Below are 26045 nucleotides of genomic sequence, written 5' to 3'. Positions count from 1 at the left end.
AGTCTGCAGAAGCTCAAACTTGTTCTTAAGTTCCAGTACACACTGCTTTTCTCCTCTTCTGTTATCTCAAAGACTTTTGTATTATTTACTCGAGTCAGTTTTTTCCTTTCCTTTCCTACATCTATATCAAGTGTACATCTTACCATTCTGTGATCACTTCCAACATTTACCTTATTCAGGATGGTAACATCATTCACAATATATCTTCTGTTAGTGAGGACGAAGTCGATTTCATTAGTTGTTAATCCATTTGGACTCTTCCATGTCCACTTTCTGTTCGCCCTTTTCTTGAAAAGAGTGTTCATTACTGACAATCCTTGAGATTCTGCAAATTCCACAAGTCTTTTGTCTCTTTCATTTCTTTCACCAATTCCAAAATTTCCTATAGCTCCCCTTTCTGCACTGTTTTGTCTTTTTCCAACCCTAGTATTGAAGTCCCCCATAATAATAGTGTAGTGGGTTTTCTGCTCATCTAGAAGACTCTCAATTTCAGTGTACATTTCTTCAACCTCTTCATCATCATGGCTCGATGTTGGTGCATAAATCATTATAACCTTTAGTTTGTACCTCTTAGAAATCCTGAGTATTAGTCTTGACACCCTTGGTGATGTACTCTTGAATTCCAAAATGTTGTTTTTTAAATCTTTATGGACCAGAAACCCAACTCCACCTTCACTCCTTTCACTGTTTCCATTGGTGTACAGCAGATTTCCACTTGATAAACTTATAAGTGATTCATTTCTTCTTCTTGTTTCAGCCAAACTGATGATATTCCAATTCACATTTTCTAATTCCTTTTCCAGCTCTAATATCCTGTCTTCACCGATGAGTGATCTTACGTTGTAACAGGCCAAGTTCAGTTTCTGTGCATGGCAGCCTGGTCGTACCCAGAGATTCTTAGCACCCTCTGCTTCCACTCTGATTCTCTCGCTGCCGTAAGAGGGAGAGTGAAAGCCGCTGGGGACTGAGGGCCATTTGTTTTGTCATGCTGTCATAAGCTGGAGGGTTTGGTCTTTTTCTCTTCACGCTGACCAGGCGTCTTGAAGAGAACCACTCTACACGTTCGTTGCCATCTAAGTGACGTAACAGGGCTTACCACCGAGAAGGTGTGCATGAGTGGATTTTAGGGAGGTAGGCCAACCGGACCTCTCCTAAATCTTCTGTAATAGAAAGATATTGGATCCATCAGTGTTTTAGGCTGAGTGTCTGATAACACACAGGATACCTGTTACCCTCTAAGCCCCTTAGAGGTGAATAATGGTGAAAAATGGTCAGGTTACTTCCACTTGAATCCCATGGTAGCTTGAACCCCTCCTGAAATGGAAGGGGTAACCTAACCATTTTTCTTTAGAATCATGGGTGGACTAGCACATAACTTGTTTATTAACAAAACATTAATTTTTTACTACTGTACTTTTATTTTTAAGGTCAGGTTATGAAATATAATGAAAAATAAAGAAACCTTTTCCTTTTTTCATAACCAAACCTAAATCAATAGTATAGTAAAAACACTCATGAACTCCAAAAATCTGCTTTTAATAATGAGAAAAAAACATAATGAAGAACATAAAAATGAACAGAACAAAACTTTTATTAATTTAGTTTTTATCAAAAAATGAACCAAGATTTTATTTTCCTTACAGATTTTTTCCATTTTTAAAAGATTCATCGCTACTATTACCTGTTTACCATTCATCACAAACCTATTATGCACTTCTTTACTCATAAATACACATTATAATGCCAAAAAATGACTACACAGTAGCTTGTTGTCTGTCGCGCCCACCACCAATCATTTCATAGTTTGCCCCGCCTACCTGCCAATCAATATATCCTTCTCGATTTCGGCTCCAGACTAATAACACCTACAGTCTGTTTACAGAGTGAGCAGCACTAGAGTCCGGTGTCCGGAAACTAATTTTCTGTGTAAGTTATCTGATGTTTCTTGTCGTTCTCACGTTGGCTTTCTTTACCTTAGCCAAGGTCATATTCAACAATATTATGTTGCCTGAGCCTGTTATAATTAAATACTATTATTGAGAAAGTGTCAAGCTTTCTGTCTGGAGCAGTAGATCTTAACAAATGAAATCTTCAGAAACCAGGAGTATCAAATTATGTTTGAGTTGCTTTGGGAAAAAGATTCAATTTTCAAATCCCATATACCTAAAGGAAAAAGTATCTGACCAAATGGATCTTGCCAGTTCTCACTTATGGAGCAGTAACTTTGATCTGAAAGCTCACCCCAGGGGCTCACATCTGGTGAGTATGAGCTTAGCACACCCAGGGTCCTGAGTTGGATGTCAACATTTTTCTCTTCCATTGGTGATTCCCTTCTATTTCTGACTCTTGTTCTCTGTCTCAGGGTAACTCAGAAATTTTTTTTTGGCTGGTGCACCAAAAGCCTCAGGCTTCCTTGCACTATATGGCTAATGATAATAAAAAAAACATGAGAAAATTGAAAACAGCTCAAAGAGGCATGAAGAGAGCAAAAGAGACAATGAAAGAATGTGAATTAGATTCCAGGTTAAAGTCACAAACAAATGCCATTGTGAGGGCAAGGAGACTCAAATTGCAGTGGGTGGAGCAGGTTATTAATTATTAACAAGAGTTCTAAAGAGATTGAGAGACTAGTTAGAATTATGTGGAAGAGATCTTATTGAGAAATTGAACAAGGTCTCATCCTATAGTGTATCATCATAGGCTGATGATGGTGATATTAATTTGTGCTACTTATATAAATATTAAAAGAATAATTATGAAGATGCAATATACAAATAAAAGAATCAGTAGATCTATGAATCTAAGCTAACTTATGTGAATAGAGTTGGCTGATGCCAGCTTTTTAATGTTTAGAGTCGAATTTATTTAGAATATAAATTTATCAGTTGTGAGTGCTTTCTGTTGTATGGATCACATTTTTCATGCAGTTTGCGTAATTTTCTGCATAATATTTCTTAAGTAAAATGAATATATGAACATATATGTACATTGGCGGACAGAAAAACTGCATCACTTGTGAATTTTGCAAATAATGTGTTTTGCACTGCATTGTTCGGTTGCAGAAATGTTTTAAATGCATTAGTTAGATGGGATCTATATCTCTGTGAATGAAATCCAATAAAAAGATATACCTAATTGCCATAAATATACCTAATGGCCATAAATATCTTCCCAAAGGGTAAAATGTGTAATTAATGGAAATATGAGAAATCATGCAAATGGCAATCATGACAACCAAACATACATTTTATTGCATTTATATACAAAGTGAAATGGCAAATTAAGGTAATAGTATTATGTACCGTACATCAGCAAAATAAGTCCTTAGTATTTTGTTGTTCCTCCCATAGCTGCAGTTACAGTCTTGCAACGATCTGGCATAGAGTTAATCAACTTCTGGATATACGGTTGCCCAATTTTATGGTACCACACCCTTACAATGCTCTTCTGCAGCCAAATCTTACTTGTTTGCTTTTTCTGAGCAATTTTCAATAGGGTTCAAATCTGGACTGTTGCTGAGCCAGTCCAACACTGTAATGCCAGTATTTCTGAGGTATGACTGCACCTTAAGGGAGGGAGAAAAATGAGAGAAAACATTGGTGTATGTTTCCTTGTGAGACAAGAAGACAAACTCATCATTAAATATAAATAGCATAAAACTTACCAATTTTGCTGTGTGGCAAGGTGCTGAGTCCTGTTGAAAAATGCAGTTTTGGATGTCTGTGTATCTCTAATAATGGGTTTCAGGCACTCCTCCAAGGTAGAAGTGTAGGTTTCTGCATTCACCATTCTGTTAATAAACTTAATTTGGCCCACCCCTTTACTTGTTATGCATCTCCAGACCATCTGACTAGCGGGGAACCTGACAGTCGGTGTTATGCAGTCAGGATGGTATGCCTCTGATTTTCGTCTTCTGACATATCGCTTCCCATCCAAGCCATGCAGGTTGAATTTCGATTTGTCAGAAAAGATGACAGTGTCCCATTGCTCTTTTGTCCATGAACCATGTGTTTTAGCCCAAGCAAGTCTCTTCTTCCTCATTCATTTGTTGGGTCAACAAAGGCTTCTTCTTGGGCTGGTAGGCATGCAAACCACATTCTGAAAGCTGTCTTTGGATAGTTCGTGCACTTGTTTCTATACTAGAGGTCATCTCAAAGTCCAGTTTTAGATCAGGCGTACTAGCATGGCGATTATGAAGGCATAGCCATTTCAAATATCAATCTTGAGAAGGCGTAGTCACTCTCTCTTACGGCCTTATTCAAGTTTTCTCATCACATCACCGGTTTATTATTATTATTATTAGCTGTATGGTGCAAGGAAGCCCGAGGCTTATGCTACACCAGCCAAAAAAAAAAAAAAAATGCTGAGTTACCCCGACAGAGAGAGATGTAGAAGGGAATCACCAAGGAAGAGAAGAATGATGATATCCATCTCAGGACCCTGGGTGTGCCAAGCCCATACTCACTAGATGTGAGCCCCTGGAGTTAAACGTTTCACACTTTAATTTCAGCACCTGGAATACTGTTGACCAGTGGCAGCCTATTTTATCAGCAATAGCATATGTAGAAAGCCCTTCCTGGGACAGAGCAACAGCTACACTTTTTTTTCTTGGTTTCAACTGAAAATATGGAGCCATGTTTACACCTCTGCAAAACAAGATACTAGTGAGCGTGTATACCCTTCCAGTGCCGTATTTATAGAAATGGCTGATGCAATACTTTGCAATTATTGGCTGATGCAATACTTTGCAATTATTGTCTGATGCAATAGAAGCATTGTCTAATGCAATATCTTTGCTTTTGCGAGAAACAAAATGACTGTAATCAAACAATACCTTATGTTTCACTACAAACGTTACTTTTTTTAAGGCAATGCAGTTTTTTTGTCCACCACTGTACATAATGATTTATGTATAAGTTAATTTTTATAGTCATGTCATTATATTATTTAAGATATATTTTATTAGAATAATTGTGGAAACTTATTTCAGAGGCTCACCACCTCGAGAAACTATTTGGCTAAGGCCTGTTGAAAGGGCACCGCCAAGACCTGCACGAGAAGAAGAACCACGTCCACCTCAAAAACCTGCCTTTACCACTCACTTACAAGACATTGTCCTTCAAGAAGGTGATAGAGCTAATTTCGATGCTAGGCTAATTCCCATTGGGGATCCAACCATGATTGTAGAGTGGTATGTCAATGGAAAACCTCTTGAAGCAAGTAAGTCCTAGAGAATGCTATCACCAACTTTTCATTAATTCAAAATTTTATTAACTTATGTAAATGCATCTTAACATGGGCTTAGGTTTGGTAATTAAAATTTTTGTTCATATTTTTTTCAGGTTCACGTGTAATGACTACATATCGTTTTGGCTATGTTGCTTTAACACTTCTCCATGTATATCCTGAAGACTCTGGTGTTTATATGTGTAGGGCATTAAATGAAGCAGGAGAAGCAACGACCACTGCAACACTCAAATGCAGCTGTAAGTTTTCTTTAAAATATGCTGTAGATTGAATAGGAGGAATAGATGAAATATACAATAAATTACAATGTAATAAACATAATAAATAATTCCACGTAGCATTATGGAACACCGTTTTAATTTTTTTTTTTTTTTTGTACAATATTTTTTTTGTTTTGTGCAATTTTATGTAGAGGTATCTATTTTATATTTCATATTCTAATTGAATGGGATAAACAATAAATAAAAATAAAATTGATTGAATACCATAACCATCAATGATTACTAATTGTTTTCTAAGCTTCCAGGAGCTTAGGAAATATTTTGAGGAATAAAATTACAAAGTTTAGGCCCCAATTAGATATAAACAATAATGAATAAAATTAACAGAAATTAAAAATAAGTATAATATGACCCATTATTAAAAGTTGATCTCTTTTTTTTTTTTTTTTTTTTTTTTTAATCATTAAAAAACAAGAGATCCTTTAACTGCTCCAGAATCAGTTTCCTTTTCCCATTATGGGAAAAAAGGAACTGAGTGATTGGATATATATATATATATTTTTTTTTTTATATGTTAAATGTTAAATTGTTGTTTTTTAATCCATGGTATTTCCTATGTTGTTTCTGTGTAATTCTGAAAGTAACCATATTGTGTAATCCTGACTTTAAGCATAATTTTCTCCTTTAGACAATTAGTCAAAATTTGTAGTGCAGTTTGTGAACTTCATCTCATGTGCCTTTCCATTACAGGATGATTATTTTCCTACTCTCACAAGTAACTTATGGAGGCAATGCACTGGAAAATGTTTATCAACATCTCAAAACAGAAATAGCATATAGGAATAAAAGTTAATCATGTAAAGAAATCTAAAAGTCTTTACTTTTGTTTTAAATGTGGGATATCCTCTTGGGCTACAGATAATAATTACCAAGCTTGATGTCCACAGTATTCCACTTTCTTGCTGCTGAGTGAGCACAGTATATGACACTTGCCACTTTAGAAGACTTATTTGGCAAGCAACAGAAAATTGTACACCATGCTCAGTAATTTTGACTAAAACTCAAGATATTTTACTTTTGGCTCTGTGGTAAGTATAGTGTCCCTACATAGTAGGAAAAAAATTTGATCACACGAAGAATTCTAAAAGCTATTCCTCCCTCAGATGCATCATACCCTTGGGCCACTAGTTAGAATTACTGAGCACCATATCCCCCCCCCTTTGGAGTTCTGAGTGGATGTTGTTATGTTGTTGTTATTTGGTTTTTAGGAGCATTAGCAACTAAGGCCATATTGCTCCGGGATATGCGGTCGTCATTCCCTGACCTTTCCGCATCCTCCATATTTGGTGGTGAGGGGCTCGAACTCCAGTCTAATCAAGAAGTGTGTGCTACGCACTGCTGCTCCTTCCCGCCTGGCTACGGAGGCACCGCTGAGTGGATGCAGCATCCCACATTTGCACTGCTGAGTGGGTGTTATGTGTGATGCTTGCTGCTTTTAAGAACTCCCAACTGTCACACTTACTGCAACATTGTAAAATTTCACTTCTTGTCTGTTATCATGTAAGCTATAACATTCAGTGTTGCTGACTATGAGATTTGTTTTTCCTCTCTGCTGGCATATTTATTTTACTGCCATCTACTGAAACTTAATAAAAACAATTAAAATTGAATTAATGTTTCCTGCTGTTTATTTTTGACTTTCATTCAACATCAGGCAGCGGCTGTTTTTCTTCATTTTAGAAGCAAAATATATAAACATGGACTCAATATCTTGTAAAGTCTTTATGATAAAGAAATACGGAAATTATTAGAACTCTGATTTAGAATTTGATTTACCTTTCTCAGATAGCGACATTGACATCATTTTAGATCCAAATGATGTCTATAGCAATGGTGATGAAGAAATTGATGACAACCAGTCACTTGAAGATTGTGTAAGAAGTTGGAGAACACACAAAGTAAATGACATTTCATCCCAAAGTAGTTGAAAAACTGAATTGAATTTTTGCCACTTATTTGAAGAAACTCTAAAGAACTAAACAGTTATATCAAAGAAACTTTTTCAAATAAGGTAGTTTGAAATTATTCTGTATGGTGTAATTAGCTTCCTCTTCTACTAAATGAATTAAAAGCATTTCTAGGCATAACTGTTTAAAGAACTAAACAGTTATATCAAAGAAACTTTTTCAAATAAGGTAGTTTGAAATTATTCTGTATGGTGTAATTAGCTTCCTCTTCTACTAAATGAATTAAAAGCATTTCTAGGCATTGTTATTATTAATGCAGTACTTGAAAATTGATGTAATGGAATATTACTCTGAAGATTGCACAGACAGAATTCCATTTTCAAGATTATATTTAGAAGGGAGACATTTCTGCACATTTTCGTTATTGCATCTCTGCCCACCAACAAAATGAGGAAAAAGTGGAATTCATTGTTGAGGAGCCAGAGTAAAATGTACTGTTGACTATTCTGGATGAAAAGTTTCATAACCATTTGGTTCTGGGCAAACATTTTATATTAGCATTAGCATTAGTAGAGGCATATGATGCAAGAAAGCAAAGGCGCCTCCGTAGCCAGGTGGGAAGGAGCAGCAGTGCGTAGCACACGCTTCTTGATTAGACCGGGGTTCGAGCCCGTCACCACCAAATACGGTGAATGCGGAAAGGTCAGGGAATGACCACCGCATATCCCAGAGCAATATGGCCTTAGTTGCTAATGCTCCTAAAAACCAATAAACAAGCAAGAAAGCAAGCTTATGCAGCATCAGCCAAAAAAAAAAAAAACTCTCCCATTTCACCCATTCCAAATACCTGTCCAGCCCAGCCTTAAATTTATTTAGGCTATCAACTTCCACAACAAGGGATGGAAGTCTGTTCCACCAACCAACTATCCACTGGCTAAAGGCAAATTTCCACACATCTGCCCTACATCTGTCTTTCCTCAATCTGAATTTATGCCCTCTCAGGTGTTTATTCTGAGCAAGAGGAAGAATCCCATCGGCATTGAGCATGCTTAAACCATTCAAGGCTTTATACACCTCTATCAAATCACCTTGCTGGTGCCTAGTCTCTAGACACTGTAATTTGCAAAACTTAAGCCTTTCTTTGTAAGAACAAGTCTTTGTTCCATTCACTAATCGTGTTGCCCTTCTCTGTACTCGTTCCAGCAGCTCTACATCCTTCATGAAATGAGGCCTCCAGACCTGTATACAGTACTCGAGGTGTGGCCTGACCATTGCCTTATACAAGGGAATAATCACCTCCTTATCCCTGCTAGAAAAATTCTGTATATCATTGACAATACACCATGAGCTACTCTTGCAGCCTGTCTGCACTGCTCAGAGAACTTCATATCTGCCTGCACAATTACCCCAGGTCCTTTTCATTCTCTACCACTGTCAGTGTAGTACCACAGAGTTGATACATTGCTCTGGGGTTGCTGTTTCCCATATGTAGTACTTTACATTTGTCAATAGCCGACCGGGCTAGCCGAGTGGGTAAAGTACCTGCCCGACAACCCAAAGGTCGCGGGTTCGATTCCCGCCTCGGGCTTGGATCAAAGTACTGCAAAAACCTTGGGAGGTGCAATATGGCCACAGAAGCCGATGCGCCAACAACTACCAAATCAAAAAAAAAAAAAAAAAAAAAAAATTTGTCAATGTTAAACTTCATTTGCCACCTCTCAGCCCATCTGCTCAACCTTTCCAGATCCTGTTGCAGCAGCTTAGTGTCAGTAGTGTCCTTAACAACCCTGCCAATCTTTGTATTGTCTGCAAACTTGGACATTAAGCTTGATATACCATCATCAATAGCATTTATAAATACAGAAAACAACAATGGACACCCAACACTGAACCTTGAGGGACTCCACTAATAACATTAGTCTGCGATGAGCAGTGTCCATTGATTACCACTCTCTGTCTTCTTCCCCTCAACCATCCCTTTATCCATAGCAGCAATTTGCCTCCAATGCCACACTGCTCCAATTTGTGCGGCAGTCTTCCATGTACAACAGTATCAAAAGCCTTTCTAAGATCCAAATATATAATATCAAAGTTATTCCTTGCATCCAGTTCATCCAATCAAATTGGTCAGGTAAGACTTTCCCTTAACAAAACCATTCTGTGTCCGAGCTATAACTGAAGTCTTGTCTAGATGATCCTGCAGTGCTTCTTTAATCAGTGCCTCCATTAATTTTCCTGGAACAGAAGTTAAACTCACAGGTCTATAATTACTTGTGTTAGCCTTTGATCCTCCTTTGTGAATTGGGGTCACATTTGCACATCTCCAGTCTATGGGTACCTCCCCTGAGTCCAAGGAAGCTCTCATAATTCTTGGTTTCAAGAGTAGAATTGTATTCAATGTTATAATCCTCAAAAGCCAACAAAATGGGTCTTCATATATATGTTTAGTTGACTTAAACAGATTATACAGGAGGAATAATAAATATTTTGGGAGACACTAGTGTTGATTATTCTGAGTAAAAAAAGTTGAAATATAAACATATATCCAATTCTCAATGAATACGGAGATACAACTGTTTGAAATTGGGATGCATAAAGCCATTATGAGATGTATTAAAGAATGATAAATTACTTATTGTTTGTATTTATTGACTTTTGGAATGATACAAAACACAAATAATTGACAAATTTTTGTGTTGTTCTTCTGAGGCCGCCTTGCCGTTCCTTTATGAGGAGAGCAGTATCCAAAATGCGAGTGAGCAATTTGTCTCTTGTATTCACATTTTCTTTGTATACTGCACTTTTCATCCATCCCCACAAACAAAAAATCTAACGCAGTGAGGTCTGGAGACCTTGATGGCCAAATAATGGGACCACCACAGCCGATCATTGTTCAGGGAAAGTTTAATTTAGATATTGTATCACCAGGTGGGTATAATGTATGGGAGCTCCATCATGCTGAAAGTACATGCCAATCCTTGTAGCCAAAGGAACATTCTCTAATAGTAGTGGAAGTTCGTTTTGCAGAAATTGTAGGTAAATGGGCCCTGTAAGACGATTTTGTAACACAACAAGCCCAATAAACTGATAGTCGTGATACCGCACCACACGTTTACAGAGAAGTGATGTTGAAAGTTTGTTTCTACAGTGGCATGTGGATTTTTGTCTGACCATCTGTGAGAGCTATGGATGTTGTTGATACTGTCATGGGCAAAAATAGCTTCATCGCTGAACAGTATTAATGGAATTAATTGGCAATTATCTTTTGTCCACTGACAAAATTCAGATCGCTGGGTATTGTCTCCTGGTCGAAGGTGTTGCATTCACTGTATGTGAAATGGGTACAAGCCGTGCTCATCTCATGTAATGTTTGCCATACTCTTGTTTGTGGAATGCTGATACATGTAGAAATTCGTGTGCTAATAGTAGGACTACATTCTTCTGACTGAAGAATGTGTTCTATTTCATCCACATTTTGTTCATTTGCACATTCAGAAGAAATGTGAGCACTGGGAACTGTACCAGTCTCATGCAGTTTGGTGTAAACACAATCTTGAATCTGGTATTCTGCGGTTAGGAAACCATCAGCGGTATTCTCTACAAGCAGCAGTAGCACTTCCACCACAAAAACCGTAGACAAACACCATATTGGCATATTCAGCATGTGTGGAGATGTGTGGCATTCTTAACAACACTTCTAATACCAAACAGCGTCAGGTTAACTGCTTCTTGGTCACATCTGATTCAGGGAGTTGTGCACCCAGTTTCAAACAGCTGCGTCTCTGTATCCATTGAGAATTGGACATATGTTTATGAACTTTTTTACTCAGAATAATCGATACTATAACCTCCCAAAATATTTATGATTCCTCCTGAATCACCCTGTATGTCAACTGTTACGCCATATTTTGAAAAGCCTACGAGTGACAGTTCAATAAGACTAGACTTGACTTTTATCTCAAGAATTGTGGTTCATCTTATTAAAAAACTGCTTCTTCATAGTGTTCAATATAGTGAATTTAATTTATTTACTAACTGAATTTACACTGGTATTCAATCAGCAGAAAATCTTCATCAACTAAATAATACCAAACAAATACTGTTATGTAGAGATTACTAACAGAGATGAAGCTCACAAATAAAATTGAAAAACATAGTATCATTGGTTTTTGCAAAGAAGATAAACATTTATTTTTTTTAAAGAAGACATTGTTTTTTGTAAAGAAGATAATAATCAAATTTTCAGCATGGAAAGACAAGTGGACAGTATTTATGCTCTATTTACAAAATACTGAAACTGAAATAATTGCAGAAAAGTAAAAGGGGGGAGGACAAGAAATGTAGGTGCTATAGACACAGCTGAACCATTACTAGGGTCATTTATTAATTCACTCAAAAATCAATGGAATGGTAGGGGATTGCTAATCTTGCTTTTAGAAATCTCAGTTTGAACAGTTTAATCCTGATAAAAGTGGAAGTTCCATCTTAAAAGAACCAACTAATCAATTGATTGAGTTTGTTGTTGTTGTTTGTTATTTGGTTTTTAGGAGCATTAGCAACTAAGGCCATATTGCTCCAGGAATATGCAGTGGTCATTCCCTGACCTTTCCGCATCCTCCGTATTTGGTGGTCATTCCCTGACCTTTCCGCATCCTCCGTATTTGGTGGTCATGGGCTCGAACCCCGGTCTAATCAAGAAGCGTGTGCTACGCACTGCTGTTCCTGCCCACTTGGCTACGGAGGCACCAATTGATTGAACAGTGTGGCCTTAAGGGTAAGTCACTGCTATAAATAGAGGGATGGTTGAGTGCGAAAAAAACTAAAAACTTGGCCATTAAGCCTGATATACTTTCATCAATATCATTGATAAACGATATTGATACAAAAAACAACAATGAGCCCAACACTGAACTCGGGAACTCCACTAATAACATCAGTCCACAATTATTATAACACATTTATAACACCATTACTTTTGCTATATAGGTTAATTACAAACTGAATATGCACATGCATTAGGAAAATCAAAAATTTTGATGTTCCTGATAAACTTTCCTTATTGATGTCTGTTAGGGATATCATCTTAATTTACTAATTTGTTATTTGTATGAAGGGCAGTTTTAAGGGAGAGTATAGGAAAGATTATATAGAATTCCAATCTATTTAAATATTATTTAATTTCTATAAATATCAATTAGTAGAAAGGTGCATTTCATAGTTTTAACTTTATTTTCTAGCTCTTGCTACTATTGAAAGAGTCTCTCAACATCCAGAAAGTTTAGAAGCAATTCAGCACCTTGAGGATTGGGAACGTTACAGGCGGCAAGAATCAGTGGAGGAAATTGTTTCTGTACAAAAGCCAATTTTTATAAAACCATTAAACAACCTTGAAAATCTTCAAGAGGGAGGTTTTGCACATTTTGAGGCACAGATAACTCCAGTAAATGATCCAACTATGAAAGTAGAATGGTTCTTTAATGGACGCGCATTAACTGCAGGTTAGTATTAGTACTGACAAAACTGATTCCACAAAAAAGCTTATGTAGTGTTAGTCTTAAAAAAGAATAAAGCAAAATAAAATAAAATACTCTTAAATATAACCCACATACCTTTCATTAATTTCTTTTATCTGCAGTAGAGGATTGATAATCCGAACTAATTGGGACTGGGGGTAGTTCGGACTTCCAATTTGTTCGGATTTTTGAACTTATAAAAAATACTGTTCTGGAGACTAAAATAAAAAGGTTTAGTAAGTTTAGAAATAAAAACATTAAGTTGTACTTATGTATTTTTATTCATAGGTAACAAAATAAATGGAAGCCGACCGGGCTAGCCGAGTGGGTAAAGTACCTGCCCGGCAACCCAAAGGTCGCGGGTTCGATTCCCGCCTCGGGCTTGGATCAAAGTACTGCAAAAACCTTGGGAGGTGCAATATGGCCACAGAAGCCGATGCGCCAACAACTACCAAATCAAAAAAAAAATAAATAAATAAATAAATAAATGGAACTTTCAGCCACAATAACACATATGTATAGGCCTTTAACGAAAATAATTACTTATTTTTTGCTGCACCATTTTCGAACTTTGTTTTTTTATTACCAGATTTCTCACTCTTTCAGTAAGAGTAGTTGAGTTGGACAGCATTCAGTTTGTTGATCATTTTTTGATTCATTATTCAGTTTGTTTGTTGATTTTCATGTATCATTTAATTTTGCTAATTGATAAGGTAATAAAAGTGTAAATTTCTCCGATTTTCACTTATTAGAATTGCCATTTAATAGAATCAAAATTCAATTTGCAAATGTGATCACGATAACTGGCTGTTTGTTGTTTGTTTGTTATTTGGTTTTTAAGAGCATTAGCAACTAAGACCATATTGCTCCGGGAATATGCAGTGGCCATTCCCTGACCTTTCCGCATCTTCCGTATTTGGTGGTGGCGGGCTCGAACCCCGGTCTAATCAAGAAGTGTGTGCTACACACTGCTGCTCCTTCCCACCTGGCTATGGAGGCACCTACGATAACTGGCATTTATTGTAATTATTTTATTGCACCAGCATAAAAAAAAATAAATGCTGGCTTGTTCAGATTATTGACATTCAGATTTTCGATGCTCTACTGTATTTCATCTTAATATATATCCTATCTCTCTTTAGATTGTATGTAAGCTTTCTATCACAAGATTACATGAGTACAATTATCCTTTCTTTATTTAAATCTGTGTCTTAATTTAAATCTCTGCCTTCATGTGTGTGTTATTCATGAAAGAGAGAAGATATATCATTTAACTTATTAAAACCTTTCAAAAAGTTTAAAAGTACTCAGTGAGGTTGCCTTGCCATGTAGATGACCATGTAGATCACACACAAGAAATAATGAAAAGACCTAGAGTCTTTTCCTTTAATCCACCATTGTCAAGTTGAAATTCTGTGATATGAGAATTGTGAGATAGATTATTTTATCATGATAAATTTATGATAGATCATAAATTTTGTTTTTGACCAGTGCAACGCATTACTTTTATTTATAATAATAATGGTAATGGCCTGATGATTTTCCATACTCCCCATTCAGAAGTTTATAATATTTCTGCATTTACAATTAATTATGATGCTTATAATAATAAAAATATAAATTATCACCATTAAAATCTGATCTTCCAACTTACTATGTCAATAGGTACTGCCTTCTCCAAAAACTTGAAATTTATAGCTTATAACCAAATATACAATTATATAAGAAAGAGTATGGAAAAATCATCATATATCAAAATTGGTCTGTGGGTAGAGTTTTTTAAAATTATACAGAAATTATACCAATTTCTGGAAGAAATTGCTTCTTGTAGTTCAAATCTGAACAAAAAATACCCACTTCTCAAAGAGGTAATGAAAAAATGCACAAGTTGAGTGTTTTTTTGCACTGTTAGTTTTGTGTAGAATAGAAAGTATGGAAGCTAGCTATTTAATTAAGACAAGCCATTAGCAAATCTGATCAGCAATTATTGATTTAAAATATTTGGATGTATTTTAATTATTACTCAATCTATGGCATACCTGTGATAATTTTTTTAATATGGAAAATTTTCTTTCATAGGGACTAGAATTAGCACAACTTTCAGCTTTGGCTATGTGGCACTGAATATTTCTTATTTGAGAGCAGAAGACTCAGGAGTTTATATGTGTAAAGCTACCAATCAGAAAGGGGAAGCTATGTCAACTGCAACTTTAAAGGTGAAAGGTGAGTAAAATAATTTCTAATTTATTATATAATTTTATCTTTTTTTGTAACTAGAATTGCAGGTAAACTTGTGCCAGTTAGCACACCTTAGATTAATGTAATGAGACTTATCTCATTGTGAAGTAAATACCAAATCACAAAAACAGAATAACTTAGATTATTTTTTCATAGTTTTTGTTGATTCTCTTTGCCTCTTATTATTGATTCTAGTTTGTCGCAACTTGCTGAGATAAATTAGAATCAACAAAAATCTGCTATCAATCTAATTTGTCTCAACAAGCTGAAAAAATTTGGATCAACAATTCATAATCTGCTAGGTGCAGAGAAGTCAAGTAAGTCTCACGGATATGCATTTTTTTTGTGGATGCTTTCCAAAATATACTTTCACTTTCAATATTAATTTTTAAAAGAAATTTTAAAAAAATTTAGATCCACAAATTATTATTTTACTTCTGTAATTCTTCCATTAGACTTATCAAAAATGATAGATATGATAAGTGAAATAATCTTTATATTACAGTAAAAATTTTTATTATTAAATATCATATTTATTGAAAAATGATTTTTGATTTTTTTTTCTAGCGGTAGGACAAGTTGTATATGATTTGGGTATTCCTGAACAAGAACGTTACATTGAAAAAATACAAGAGTTAGAAGCATATCAATTGCAGCAGCAGAGGCATCAATATGTAGAAGAACAAGTAATTCAACAAAAACCTCATTTCCGTACACAGCTTCATGATCAGTTAAATTTACAAGAGGGTCGCACTGCTCACTTTGAAGCTAGGCTAGAGCCAACAGGAGATTCTACTATGAGAGTAGAATGGCTGAAAGATGGAAGGCCAGTTGAAGCTAGTAAGTTTATTTATTATGACTTATTTTTGCTTTTTTACTGGGCTTATGATAACAACTTTAGTAAAATATGTGTGAATGAGAAATAGTTCAGAAATAAATAGCTTAATATTTAGGATAAAAGAAACGATTTAATATTTTTAAGCCAGAAACTCTTCTGTTTATCTTATTTATTATAAATAAGATAAAAATCTTATAGTGCATATTAGTAATTTCAAAAAAACTTGAAGATGAAGTGGAATATAAATGTAAAACAGCCATAGTCAAAAGAGAGACATGAAAAAGACAGAGATCAATGGAACAGTTTTATCACCAACTTAGAAAAAGACATTTAATAAGTCACATACTAGAATATATAAAGCAACAAGACAAATGAATAATAACCTCAAGGAAACATTAAAATTAATGCAATACCATTAGAAGATTACCTCAATTATTATAAAAATCTATGGACTACAGTTGATCCTTTCTTTACTAAAACAACATCTAACAATAATAGAAGCATTCACTAATGAAGAATTAGAAATAGTGCTTAAAAATAGTAAAAACCAAAAATGTCCAGATGACGATGGAATTAATAGAGTTCATCAAATACTCAGGAAAAAATTTTAAAATTAAACTACTTGAACTGATGAATAGGATTTTTGCTAGCCACCCATCACCAGATAGCTTTAAAAATGCTCTTGTATGCCAATTTTCAAAAAAATTGCATCAAGCTTTGAGATAAAGCCTGATGCAATTCACTGCTCAGTAAAATTGTTCATTTTAAAATGCAACAAAACACAAAAAACATCTATTCAATGCATGCTAATTCAGACTGTTTTCAGATAAATGGTAATTCATGCATAGATGAATCCCCAGATAAAAGGTAAAGTGCAGCCATTATCAACCCACTGCAGGATGGAAGCCTCCTCAACAATTCATGCTGAGGGAAATGGACCATAATCTGCCATGCTGGTCCAGTGCAGGTTGGCAGATCAACCGTATTCAGCAGTCAGGGGCTTGAACCCCGATCTACTCAAAGAGCGTGTGCTACTGCACTCCCGCTCCTGACCACTTGGCTATGGAATTTACAGATATGTTGCAGTAAGTCACAACTCTCTATGATGATGCAATTTCAAGACACAAATTCATTCCCTGAACACTTTGTTAATCAATTTCCTTTTTACAGTTATCTTTTGCACCTCAGTGTAGGGGTGTTACAGTAAATATCAGTATGGAAGAGTGAATCATCAGTTAGCACATAGAACTGTTTGATATTATTGTTAGTGTAGGGAATAGTGCTATCCAGCATAAAAAATTATGCTTCCATGAAAGTTATTTTCATTAATCTCTGGATTAACTTTCTTTTGCAATAGGCTGAGATACATGGGCAATTAATTGAGCATTTCTCAAAATGCCTTCAATTATTAATGGTTTCAAAGAAAGAGGGAGTAATAATGGCATGTGCACTTCATCCATCCATAGGATATTAAATAACCATTTTGAATATAATCATGTGCAACCTTGTTAATCATCCACTGGGAAAAACACAATAGCTTTGATAGTCTTGTGATTCCAGTTGATGGAGATGTTTGATTTTATAAGGAAACAGGTGAAGGTGTAACGTTAAGACTCTATGCACTATGCTCCAAGGAATACCAGTCACACAAGATGTATGACAAGCACTGGATAATCTCAATGAATTTCATTGGATTTGTTCAAGTTCAGTAATTCTTTGAATCACTTTGTATGATGCTGACGAATGGCCACTTCTAAGCTTAGGAGTTTGGTAGCCTCCTTTGAAATGCCTTACAATATTTGATACACAATTCTTTTTGAACAAGGTGGACTCAAGCCATTTTTAAGTATTCGATATATTCTAAGGGCTGCAATAACACTATTGTCATTCTTTTAAAAAAGTTTAATTAAAAAGTTCTTTATCTTTTGTCAACATTTTAAATTGAAGTTGACTGGATACAGCTTCAACTTTTTATCTTTATGACAAAAAATAAGACTATGACAAGCAAATTCTGAATTTCTCCAATGCTAGAGTAATTTTCTTTTTGTAACGAACACAAAAGTTAATTTATTTGATTGAATAAACTGCTTGTTTCCCTGCTGGTCAAATTTCAAACAATTTTTTTTATTTTTTAAAAAATTTCACATATACTGATTACAGTGAAGAAAACCAGTTTTTGATGTGGCCGATAGTTAAGTTGGTAAAGCCTTTTATAACCACCCTGTAGAAGATCATGACACCAAACCTGCAATCATAGGTGACAACATGACATTGCTTTTATCAATGCTATATTATATATCATATACACATTATATGTATATGTATTTATATAGAATCATTATATATTTATAATGTAATTTCCTACTGAAATTACCAAGATAGGGATCTTCAGTATTTATCCTATGCAGCAAAGTGTGCTTTTATCATAATTGTAAAAAAAAAAAAAAAAAAAGAAAAAGATGTATATTAAGAATACCAAAATAATCTTAGTCTAAAGTTCTATTTTTTATATGTGCTATAAAAAATCAATGGAATTTAGTGTCATAATTTAATGTTTTCTTTTTCCAGATTGAATAATTAATATTTTAATCTCTGTTTTTCAGGTTCACGTATCACAACATTTTTCAACTTTGGCTATGTGTCATTGACAATTCGAGGAGTTGATACACGAGACAATGGAACATATACTTGTTGTGCTACTAATAGTTTAGGAATGGCGAAGACAACAGCAAAACTGACATGCATCAGTAAGTAATTATTTGATATTTAGATACATAGCCTAGGTAAATTTAAATTAAACTTAATTAAGTAGTTTATTTCTATTTTATGTTCTTCTCCCTGCATCTCAATTATTTCTTCTTCGGTTTTTAAATTTCAATTTCGCTTATCATTACCAATAACTATTTATGAACTTCATTTAATTAATACTATTTGAAAAAAAATGAAATGAATAACTTAGAAGTTTGACTGTTTTTATTTTTTATTTGTTCTTTTGTGTATTAATTAGTCATAAATTGCTTAGTCAACATTTCTTTAACTCTTTTCACTTAAAGAAAAATTTCCTCCAAAGTATATTGGCATGTTTTTACTGCTGTTACATTCGAGGTTTTCATATTTGACTCATGCTAAATTAAATACATTAGCTAACAAAAAATATTTTTAGTCATACCTCCACAATAAAAATATGTGATTCTAGAGGAAATAAACATGCTGATTCTGAAAATCACCATAAAAAGTCTCTATCATGCTACATCAAAAGATATACCAATATTGAATGTTAAAATAAAGGGATATACACGTATAATTCAAGTTTATAATACAAGTGTAAAAAAATATTATATGTTCTCTATAACTCATTTAACTTTGGAAAAAATATCATAAATCATAGTGAAATAATATATAATCAGCATACTTGCAATTTTCCTTAAAAATGTTTGCTACTAAGAGATTTTCTCTTGTATTCCTGCTTATTCTCCCTCACAAGGAACCAGCAGTAATCCCACATCATTACAGGATCCCAGCAACCTTGGTACCGCTTTTCCATTTTGGAAATATCTTGATGAAATCAATCCTCTTCTTCATCACTCACATCTCCCAGATTTTTGGGGAAAAATTCGAGAGGGGAATGAAGAAAATGAATTTTCAACAACATTCGACAGCCCGTGTTTTTGTAGCACTCAAGTAAATTATACACCAACATTTCATAGTTTTCATCTATCCTATTACCCAAAAACCCATGTACTACCACCTTAAATGATCACCAAGCTGCCAATTGAACCTCCTTTAACTGGGGTTTCAAACACATCGTCTTTCAGGAGTTTCCTAATTTGGGATCCTACAAAAATTCCTTCCTTAAGTTGGGCATATGTTAAATTAGGAAATACACTTCTCACGTATGCAAATCCATTACCTTCTTTATCTAGTCCCTTCATGAAATTTTTCATCAATCCAAGTTTGATGTGCAGGTGTTCATACCAGGACAATGTAATTTACCTTACATTGTCCTGGTATGAACTTGTCCCAATGTTGCACAACATAATGTTCTTCTGTCGCACGGCTGTCCCACAAACCCAAAAAACAACAATATTTTGTGAAAACCCCCCTGCAAACCAACAAGTAAACCAATAACCTTAAGATCATATGTTCCAACCATAATCCTGGTGTTTTATAGCATGTAGAACCTTAGACATGCTTTCATGCCTTTAAGTCCAACTAAATGAAACACAGGAACTGGAGATTATTTATTTTGTTATTTGGGTTTTTTTTAGGAGCATTAGTAACCAAGGCCATATTGCTCTGGGGATATGTGGTGGTCATTCCCTGACCTTTCTGCATTTGGAGATTATTTATTTTGTTATTTGGTTTTTTTTTTTTAGGAGCATTAGCAACTAAGGCCACATTGCTCCGTGGATATGCAGTGGTCATTCCCTGACCTTTCCGCATCCTCCGTATTTGGTGGTCACAGGCTCCAACCCCATTCTAATCAAGAAGCGTGTGCTACGCACTGCTGCTCCTGCCCACCTGGCTGCGGAGGCACCGGAACTGGAGAAAAAATCCATTGCCATTATTAAGCAAACTGCTTTTAAACTTAATTTTGAGGCATCTATGAATAAATGCCATTCATATGACTTATGCGTGACACCTAGTACTTTCAGAAGTCCAATAATGTCTTTGCAAAAACATGTACTGTCTCCATAGCAAAATATTTCGAAAACTTTTCATGTCTTGTTCGAAACACTTAAATCTTTGTTCCTCTTGTTCTTTCGGCAAATTTAAGTCTCAAACCAAATCATTCAACTCATCTTGTTTGAACCTAAGAACCATAGGTAGAAGTCTGATTATGTTTATCACAAGAAAACCGAGGCCAGAATCGATTGCCAAAATTAAGAGAATTAGCATATACAGTAAACCCTTGATTTAACACTCTAATAGGGGAGAAGGGGTGTTGTTAATGCCGAAAGTCCGTTAAATCGAATGTAATCTGGGGGCATTTTTTATTGTTCTTAATGTAAAAAAAAACTTTAATACAATATACAGTACTGTACAATATAAAATTATTAAATTATAATAAAGAATATGTAATATTTACTCACCTTTTTGACATTGTAGTTGAAGAGTATTTTGCCGTGACCATGGTGGTAGTAGTACAGTAGTCGTTATTCAGTATCTGAAGGTAGAGGTGAAGGGGAATCCTCAGCTTCAGATTCTTCTGAAATGTTCACAAATGGAGGCACTGGTGTCATCTGTTTGCTTGTAGACGCTTGAGATGTACAAGCAGTTGGAGGTGAAATAGGAGTGGGAGTCGCTGAAGTTTGCTTAAAGAAAGTGCCCAGCTTCAGTTGTTTGCCACTCTGATGTTGTTTCTTAATAATGATCACCCTGAACTGCCGAAAATGTTCATAGTAAAGGACAATTTCAGGGTCAGAAGATGTCCCTATGTAGTGGATGGCAATGTCCATGAGATTTATCATTTCAGACAGTGTAGGCCATGCTGGTGTAATTTCTCTTCCTGAATGTCTTCTTCTTCTTCCCCTGTCTTGCCATATTGAACCTCGTCCACAATTTCTTCTTCTTCAGTGAGGACTTGGTAGCCAGGATCACCTTCATCATTTTCAAGCCATTTCAGAACATCGTCTTCAGCTGTTTCCCGATTTCCAGCATTTACAAGGGTGTGCCGAAAGTCATTTGCCTCAAATCCTTTAAAATCCAAATCCGGTTCAATATTGTACAACAACTTCTCCCAACAATTTGCCAAAGATGTAGTCTTCATCTCCTTCCAAGCAGCTGCAAAGTTAAAGAGCACAGACTTAATGTTCTGGGCTCATAAATTCTGAAGTGCCCTGGCTCCTCTTGTGTCTTCCTCTACATCTTCTTCATCCTCCAACACATCTTTACTTCTTCCAAAAATTTCTTCTTATACAGCCTCTTGCAGGTTGCAGTTATTCCCTGGTCCATTGGCTGATTAACTGAAGTTGTGTCAGGAAGCAAAAAAATACATTTGATTCTGCCATTCTTACTAACTTCTCAGCACTAGGATGAGCAGGGGCATTGTCAAGAAGCAACAATGCCTTTACATTATTGAGGGAAATTTTCAGAACATCTGTCTGGATGTGCTCACATCAGGGACAAAGTGATTGAAGAACCAGTCAGAAAAAATCTCTGAAGTAAACCACACATTCTTTGAGCTGGTGTAAATAACAGGCAACTGATTCATAATGTCTTCATGAGTGTGTGGTTTCTTTGATTTCCCTACCACCATGGGCTTCAGGCGAAGCAAGCCATCAGCATTTGCACAAAGTAAGGCAGAAATTTGCTCCTTACTTAACTTGCGACCAGGAGTGCTGTGTTCATGTTTGTAGGCTAGTGTATTTTCGGAAACAGCACGATAGAACAGGCCGGTTTCATCGGCATTTGTAAACCTGTGATAAAATAAGGCCCTCAGATTTAATAAGTTCATTTATAAATTTTCTAAATGGCTCAACTTGTGAAATGTCTGCATTTAAAGATTCACCACAGGTTTTCTTGTTCACAATGCCATGCCTTTTTCTAAAATTCCACAGCCACCCATCACTTGCCATAACATTAAGTCCCATGTGTTTTCCAAGAATTTCACATACAGATTTCAACTCAAAACTTCATACATTAACACCACTAGATCTCTGTTGAACATACCACTTATACACAGCTTCTTCTAAGTTTTTATCTTGCACAACTTTCATGTGTTTTCAACTCCCCTCTGTTGAACCACATTTAGAGCTATCAACACTGTATTTTAGAGAAAAATGTTGTAATTTGGCCTTTGATTTATGGATATCAGAAACAGTTTCTTTTTTTACACCATAAATTTCACAAACACATTTTACTGAGACACCTTGTTTTAATTTCTGGGCCACATTTAAGTTATGGCACATTTTGGCCTATGCTGCCCTTGTGCCCTTAAACACCCATACCAGTACCAGTACATTTAAGTTCACACACTTTCTTTTAAATTGTAAGGATTGCAAAATTATTTAATAAATAAAGTCACAATTCAGAAATCACAGAAACATTCTGTATACAACCTGACCGCACGATAGCTTGAGGCAGACTGAGACCGAAACAAAGTGAGTCGGTAGACCTGCAGTTTAGTGTCCCGAGTCACGTTCAGCTCGCAAGTCACCGCCTGCACTTATCTGTTATCTGGGAAAACAGCTATTTGAACACGTTTTCAGAAAGAATAAAAAACAATTTCCTGAATTTGATTATAAAAAATAAAAGTAGGTAATTATCAAAACAATAATGGAAATAGGTAATTATTATAAATTTTTAATTAATAATAACACTGAAGTTTTGTATAACCTAAAAAATAATAATATGGGCGAGATTAATATGTACAATACTGTATTATTATTTGTCCAGTCCGTTAAATCCAAAATCTGTTATATCGGGATCCGTTAAATCAAGAGTTTACTGTATCTTTTAAAATAAATCAGTATGTCATATATTACTGGTTAGATTATGTGAAATTGGTACATTTTGTAAAATGTAACTCCCTCTATATTTAATAACTGTGACGTGATGTGAAACTATCATGGTGATTTTCAAAATCTATGCATAAAAATTGGTTAAAAACAGCATTTAAGCATTTTTTAATAATATCGCTAGCCAAAAATGTTGGCTAGCGATATTATTAAAAAATGAGAAACTACAAAGTAAATAAAATTATATTATGTAATATGAATATTATGTTTCTTTAGGCAAGAAGAGTGTGGTTCTGGAGACCCAGCACCCTGAAGGATTGGAGAAGATCCAACACCTTGAGGATTCATCTCGCTATCAGCGGGAAGTGCTGGAAGAGACGACTTTTACACAACGTCCAAAATTCACAGAGGCATTGCTGGGAAAAGAACAGCTGGTGGAAGGACAGAGTGCTCATTTTGAAACTCGTCTGGAACCAATGGGAGATCCTTCTATGATTGTTGAATGGTATTTTAATGGAAGAGCTCTAACAACTGGTAAATTTCATTATTGAAATATTTTTCTCTTTGTTAAAAAAAAAAAAAAACCAACTTGTGATTTGAAATGACAAGGAGGTCCTTTTTTAGTAGCATTACAACCTTGTTACAATTAACTACCAAAGATATATTACTCATAAAAATAATTAAATTCAGAATATCTTTCCTCCTCTAAAATGTAACTCCCTATATATTTAATAACTGTGATCTGATGTGAAACTTATTATGTGAAACTAATTACAGCTTATTACGAAGATGAGTCAAATGAAATTGAGATTTTAATTGCTTAAATTTAAATTTAGTGCCACTCTATTAGTGCAAATGTAGGGACTGCTACTAATGCTTCTTCTGATTAATAGAACATGTAGACTATTCTGCATGCATGGGGGAATGATGTGCAATAGCAGAAGTGGCATGGCATTCACAGTGATGGGTGCATCTAAAATAGCACAGTGCATTGTTATTTAATTTCTTACAATAGAGGGTGCCTCTCAAGCAGAAATTCACTGGCATATGGAAAAGGGATATGCCAACAACTGCATGTCATGACCACAATGTGTGGAAGCGCAAATTGTCACCATGAAGAAAGAAAAAATCTGGAGACTGATGACATGCAGAAGTTCACACCATTGTCACACAAGAAAATGTTTTTTTAGCAGATGTCATTAGAACAGATAAGTGTAAGAGAGGTTATAGTAATAGTATTCTCCATATAGTGCAAGGAAGCCACAGACTTTTGCTGCACTGGCAAAAAAAATACAGCCAAGTTGATAAGAAAACAGAAATTATATGTTTCCTTCCTCACACAGGTAAGTATCCAGTAGACCTTTGAATTTATTCAAACTGTCAGACTCAACTACCTGCAAGGTCAACTTTTTCCAGCTATCAACAACTCACTGGCTAAAATAAAACTTCCTACAATCTAATCTAAACCTCAAGCCCTGTAATTATGATATAGGACGGAGAGCTTGATATCATTCGTGGATCTCTCTACATCATTGTCAATGATTTTCATATTTTTGGAAGACTGAAAAATGATTTGACATAATGGTGATTCAACACAGATGGCGAAGTGAAGAAAACCATAGTCAATGGTGCCAATAGTAATCAAAACACTTTTATGAGCAGCATATAAAAAATCTGGTGTACAAATGGGATAGTAACTAAACCTTTTTTTTTTTTTTTTTTCGCAAATGAAAATGAAAATGGAAAATGAATGAAAATTATTGGTAAAAATTAATTCTTGCTTTCATTTGACTCGCTCTCATATATTATATGGAACAATAACTCTCAAATTAAATTTTTTTTTCTATTGCAAACTGTTTATAAGATTTTTGGTTTTATGATAATCCCAAATACTAATGGATGGATAGGAAAGGAGGAAAGAAAATAATGAGATTAAATTTGAATTAAGTAGTTTTTTTTCTATTGCAAACTGCGTTTTAAGATTTTTTGGTTTTATGATAATCCCAAATACTAATGGAATGGATAGGAAAGGATGAAAGAAAATAATGAGAATAAATCTGAGTTAAGTAGCTTTTATAGTTTGCAGCTACTTTTCTAATTATCGTACAAATGTTATTAACACAATGGTGAACTACAATAGCTGGTATTAATTATCTTTACTAAAAACAGTTTCTTGTTAAAGTGCAATTATGTTAGGATTTGCCTATTTATAAACATAAAAATTCTGTTTCTTCCCAGGACATCGTTTCAAGACTTATTTTGATTTTGGGTATGTGGCATTGGACATTTTGTATGTATTTCCTGAAGACAGTGGAACATTCATGGTTAGAGCCAAGAATGCGATGGGAGAAGCCACTTTAACTAAAACAGTTACAGTTCAAGGTACATATGAAAGTTTATCTTTGTTATTTTTAAATATAATAATATGCAAAGATTAACTCTCTGTTAAATTACATTATTAAAAATAAAAATTAAGATGTGTTTGCATATTTTGATGTAAAACTTAGAAATAATTTCCCAATAAAAATCCATAATAACTATCTTTTATGAAATATAAAAAA

The 26045-nt window shown here is 34.9% G+C and overlaps 1 protein-coding gene across 1 annotated transcript in view; it reads left to right on the top strand.

The window, feature by feature from the left end:
* The window catches only part of LOC150082232 (uncharacterized), a 1008282-nt gene that overhangs the window by 429848 nt on the left and 552389 nt on the right, over positions 1–26045 (top strand). The window contains exons 49-56 of the mRNA XM_090379191.1: positions 4991–5220; positions 5343–5486; positions 12673–12933; positions 15028–15171; positions 15754–16026; positions 18628–18771; positions 23761–24018; positions 25723–25866. Coding sequence (XP_090235317.1) covers positions 4991–5220; positions 5343–5486; positions 12673–12933; positions 15028–15171; positions 15754–16026; positions 18628–18771; positions 23761–24018; positions 25723–25866 — 1598 coding nt within the window. The remainder of the gene's footprint in view (positions 1–4990; positions 5221–5342; positions 5487–12672; positions 12934–15027; positions 15172–15753; positions 16027–18627; positions 18772–23760; positions 24019–25722; positions 25867–26045) is intronic.

This window comes from Mastigoproctus giganteus, chromosome 8, assembly GCF_048544385.1.
Source record: "Mastigoproctus giganteus isolate SK-2022 chromosome 8, ASM4854438v1, whole genome shotgun sequence".
In the NCBI taxonomy this organism is placed as follows: Eukaryota; Metazoa; Arthropoda; class Arachnida; order Uropygi; family Thelyphonidae; genus Mastigoproctus; species Mastigoproctus giganteus.
This window is presented reverse-complemented; position numbering and strand designations above follow the sequence as displayed.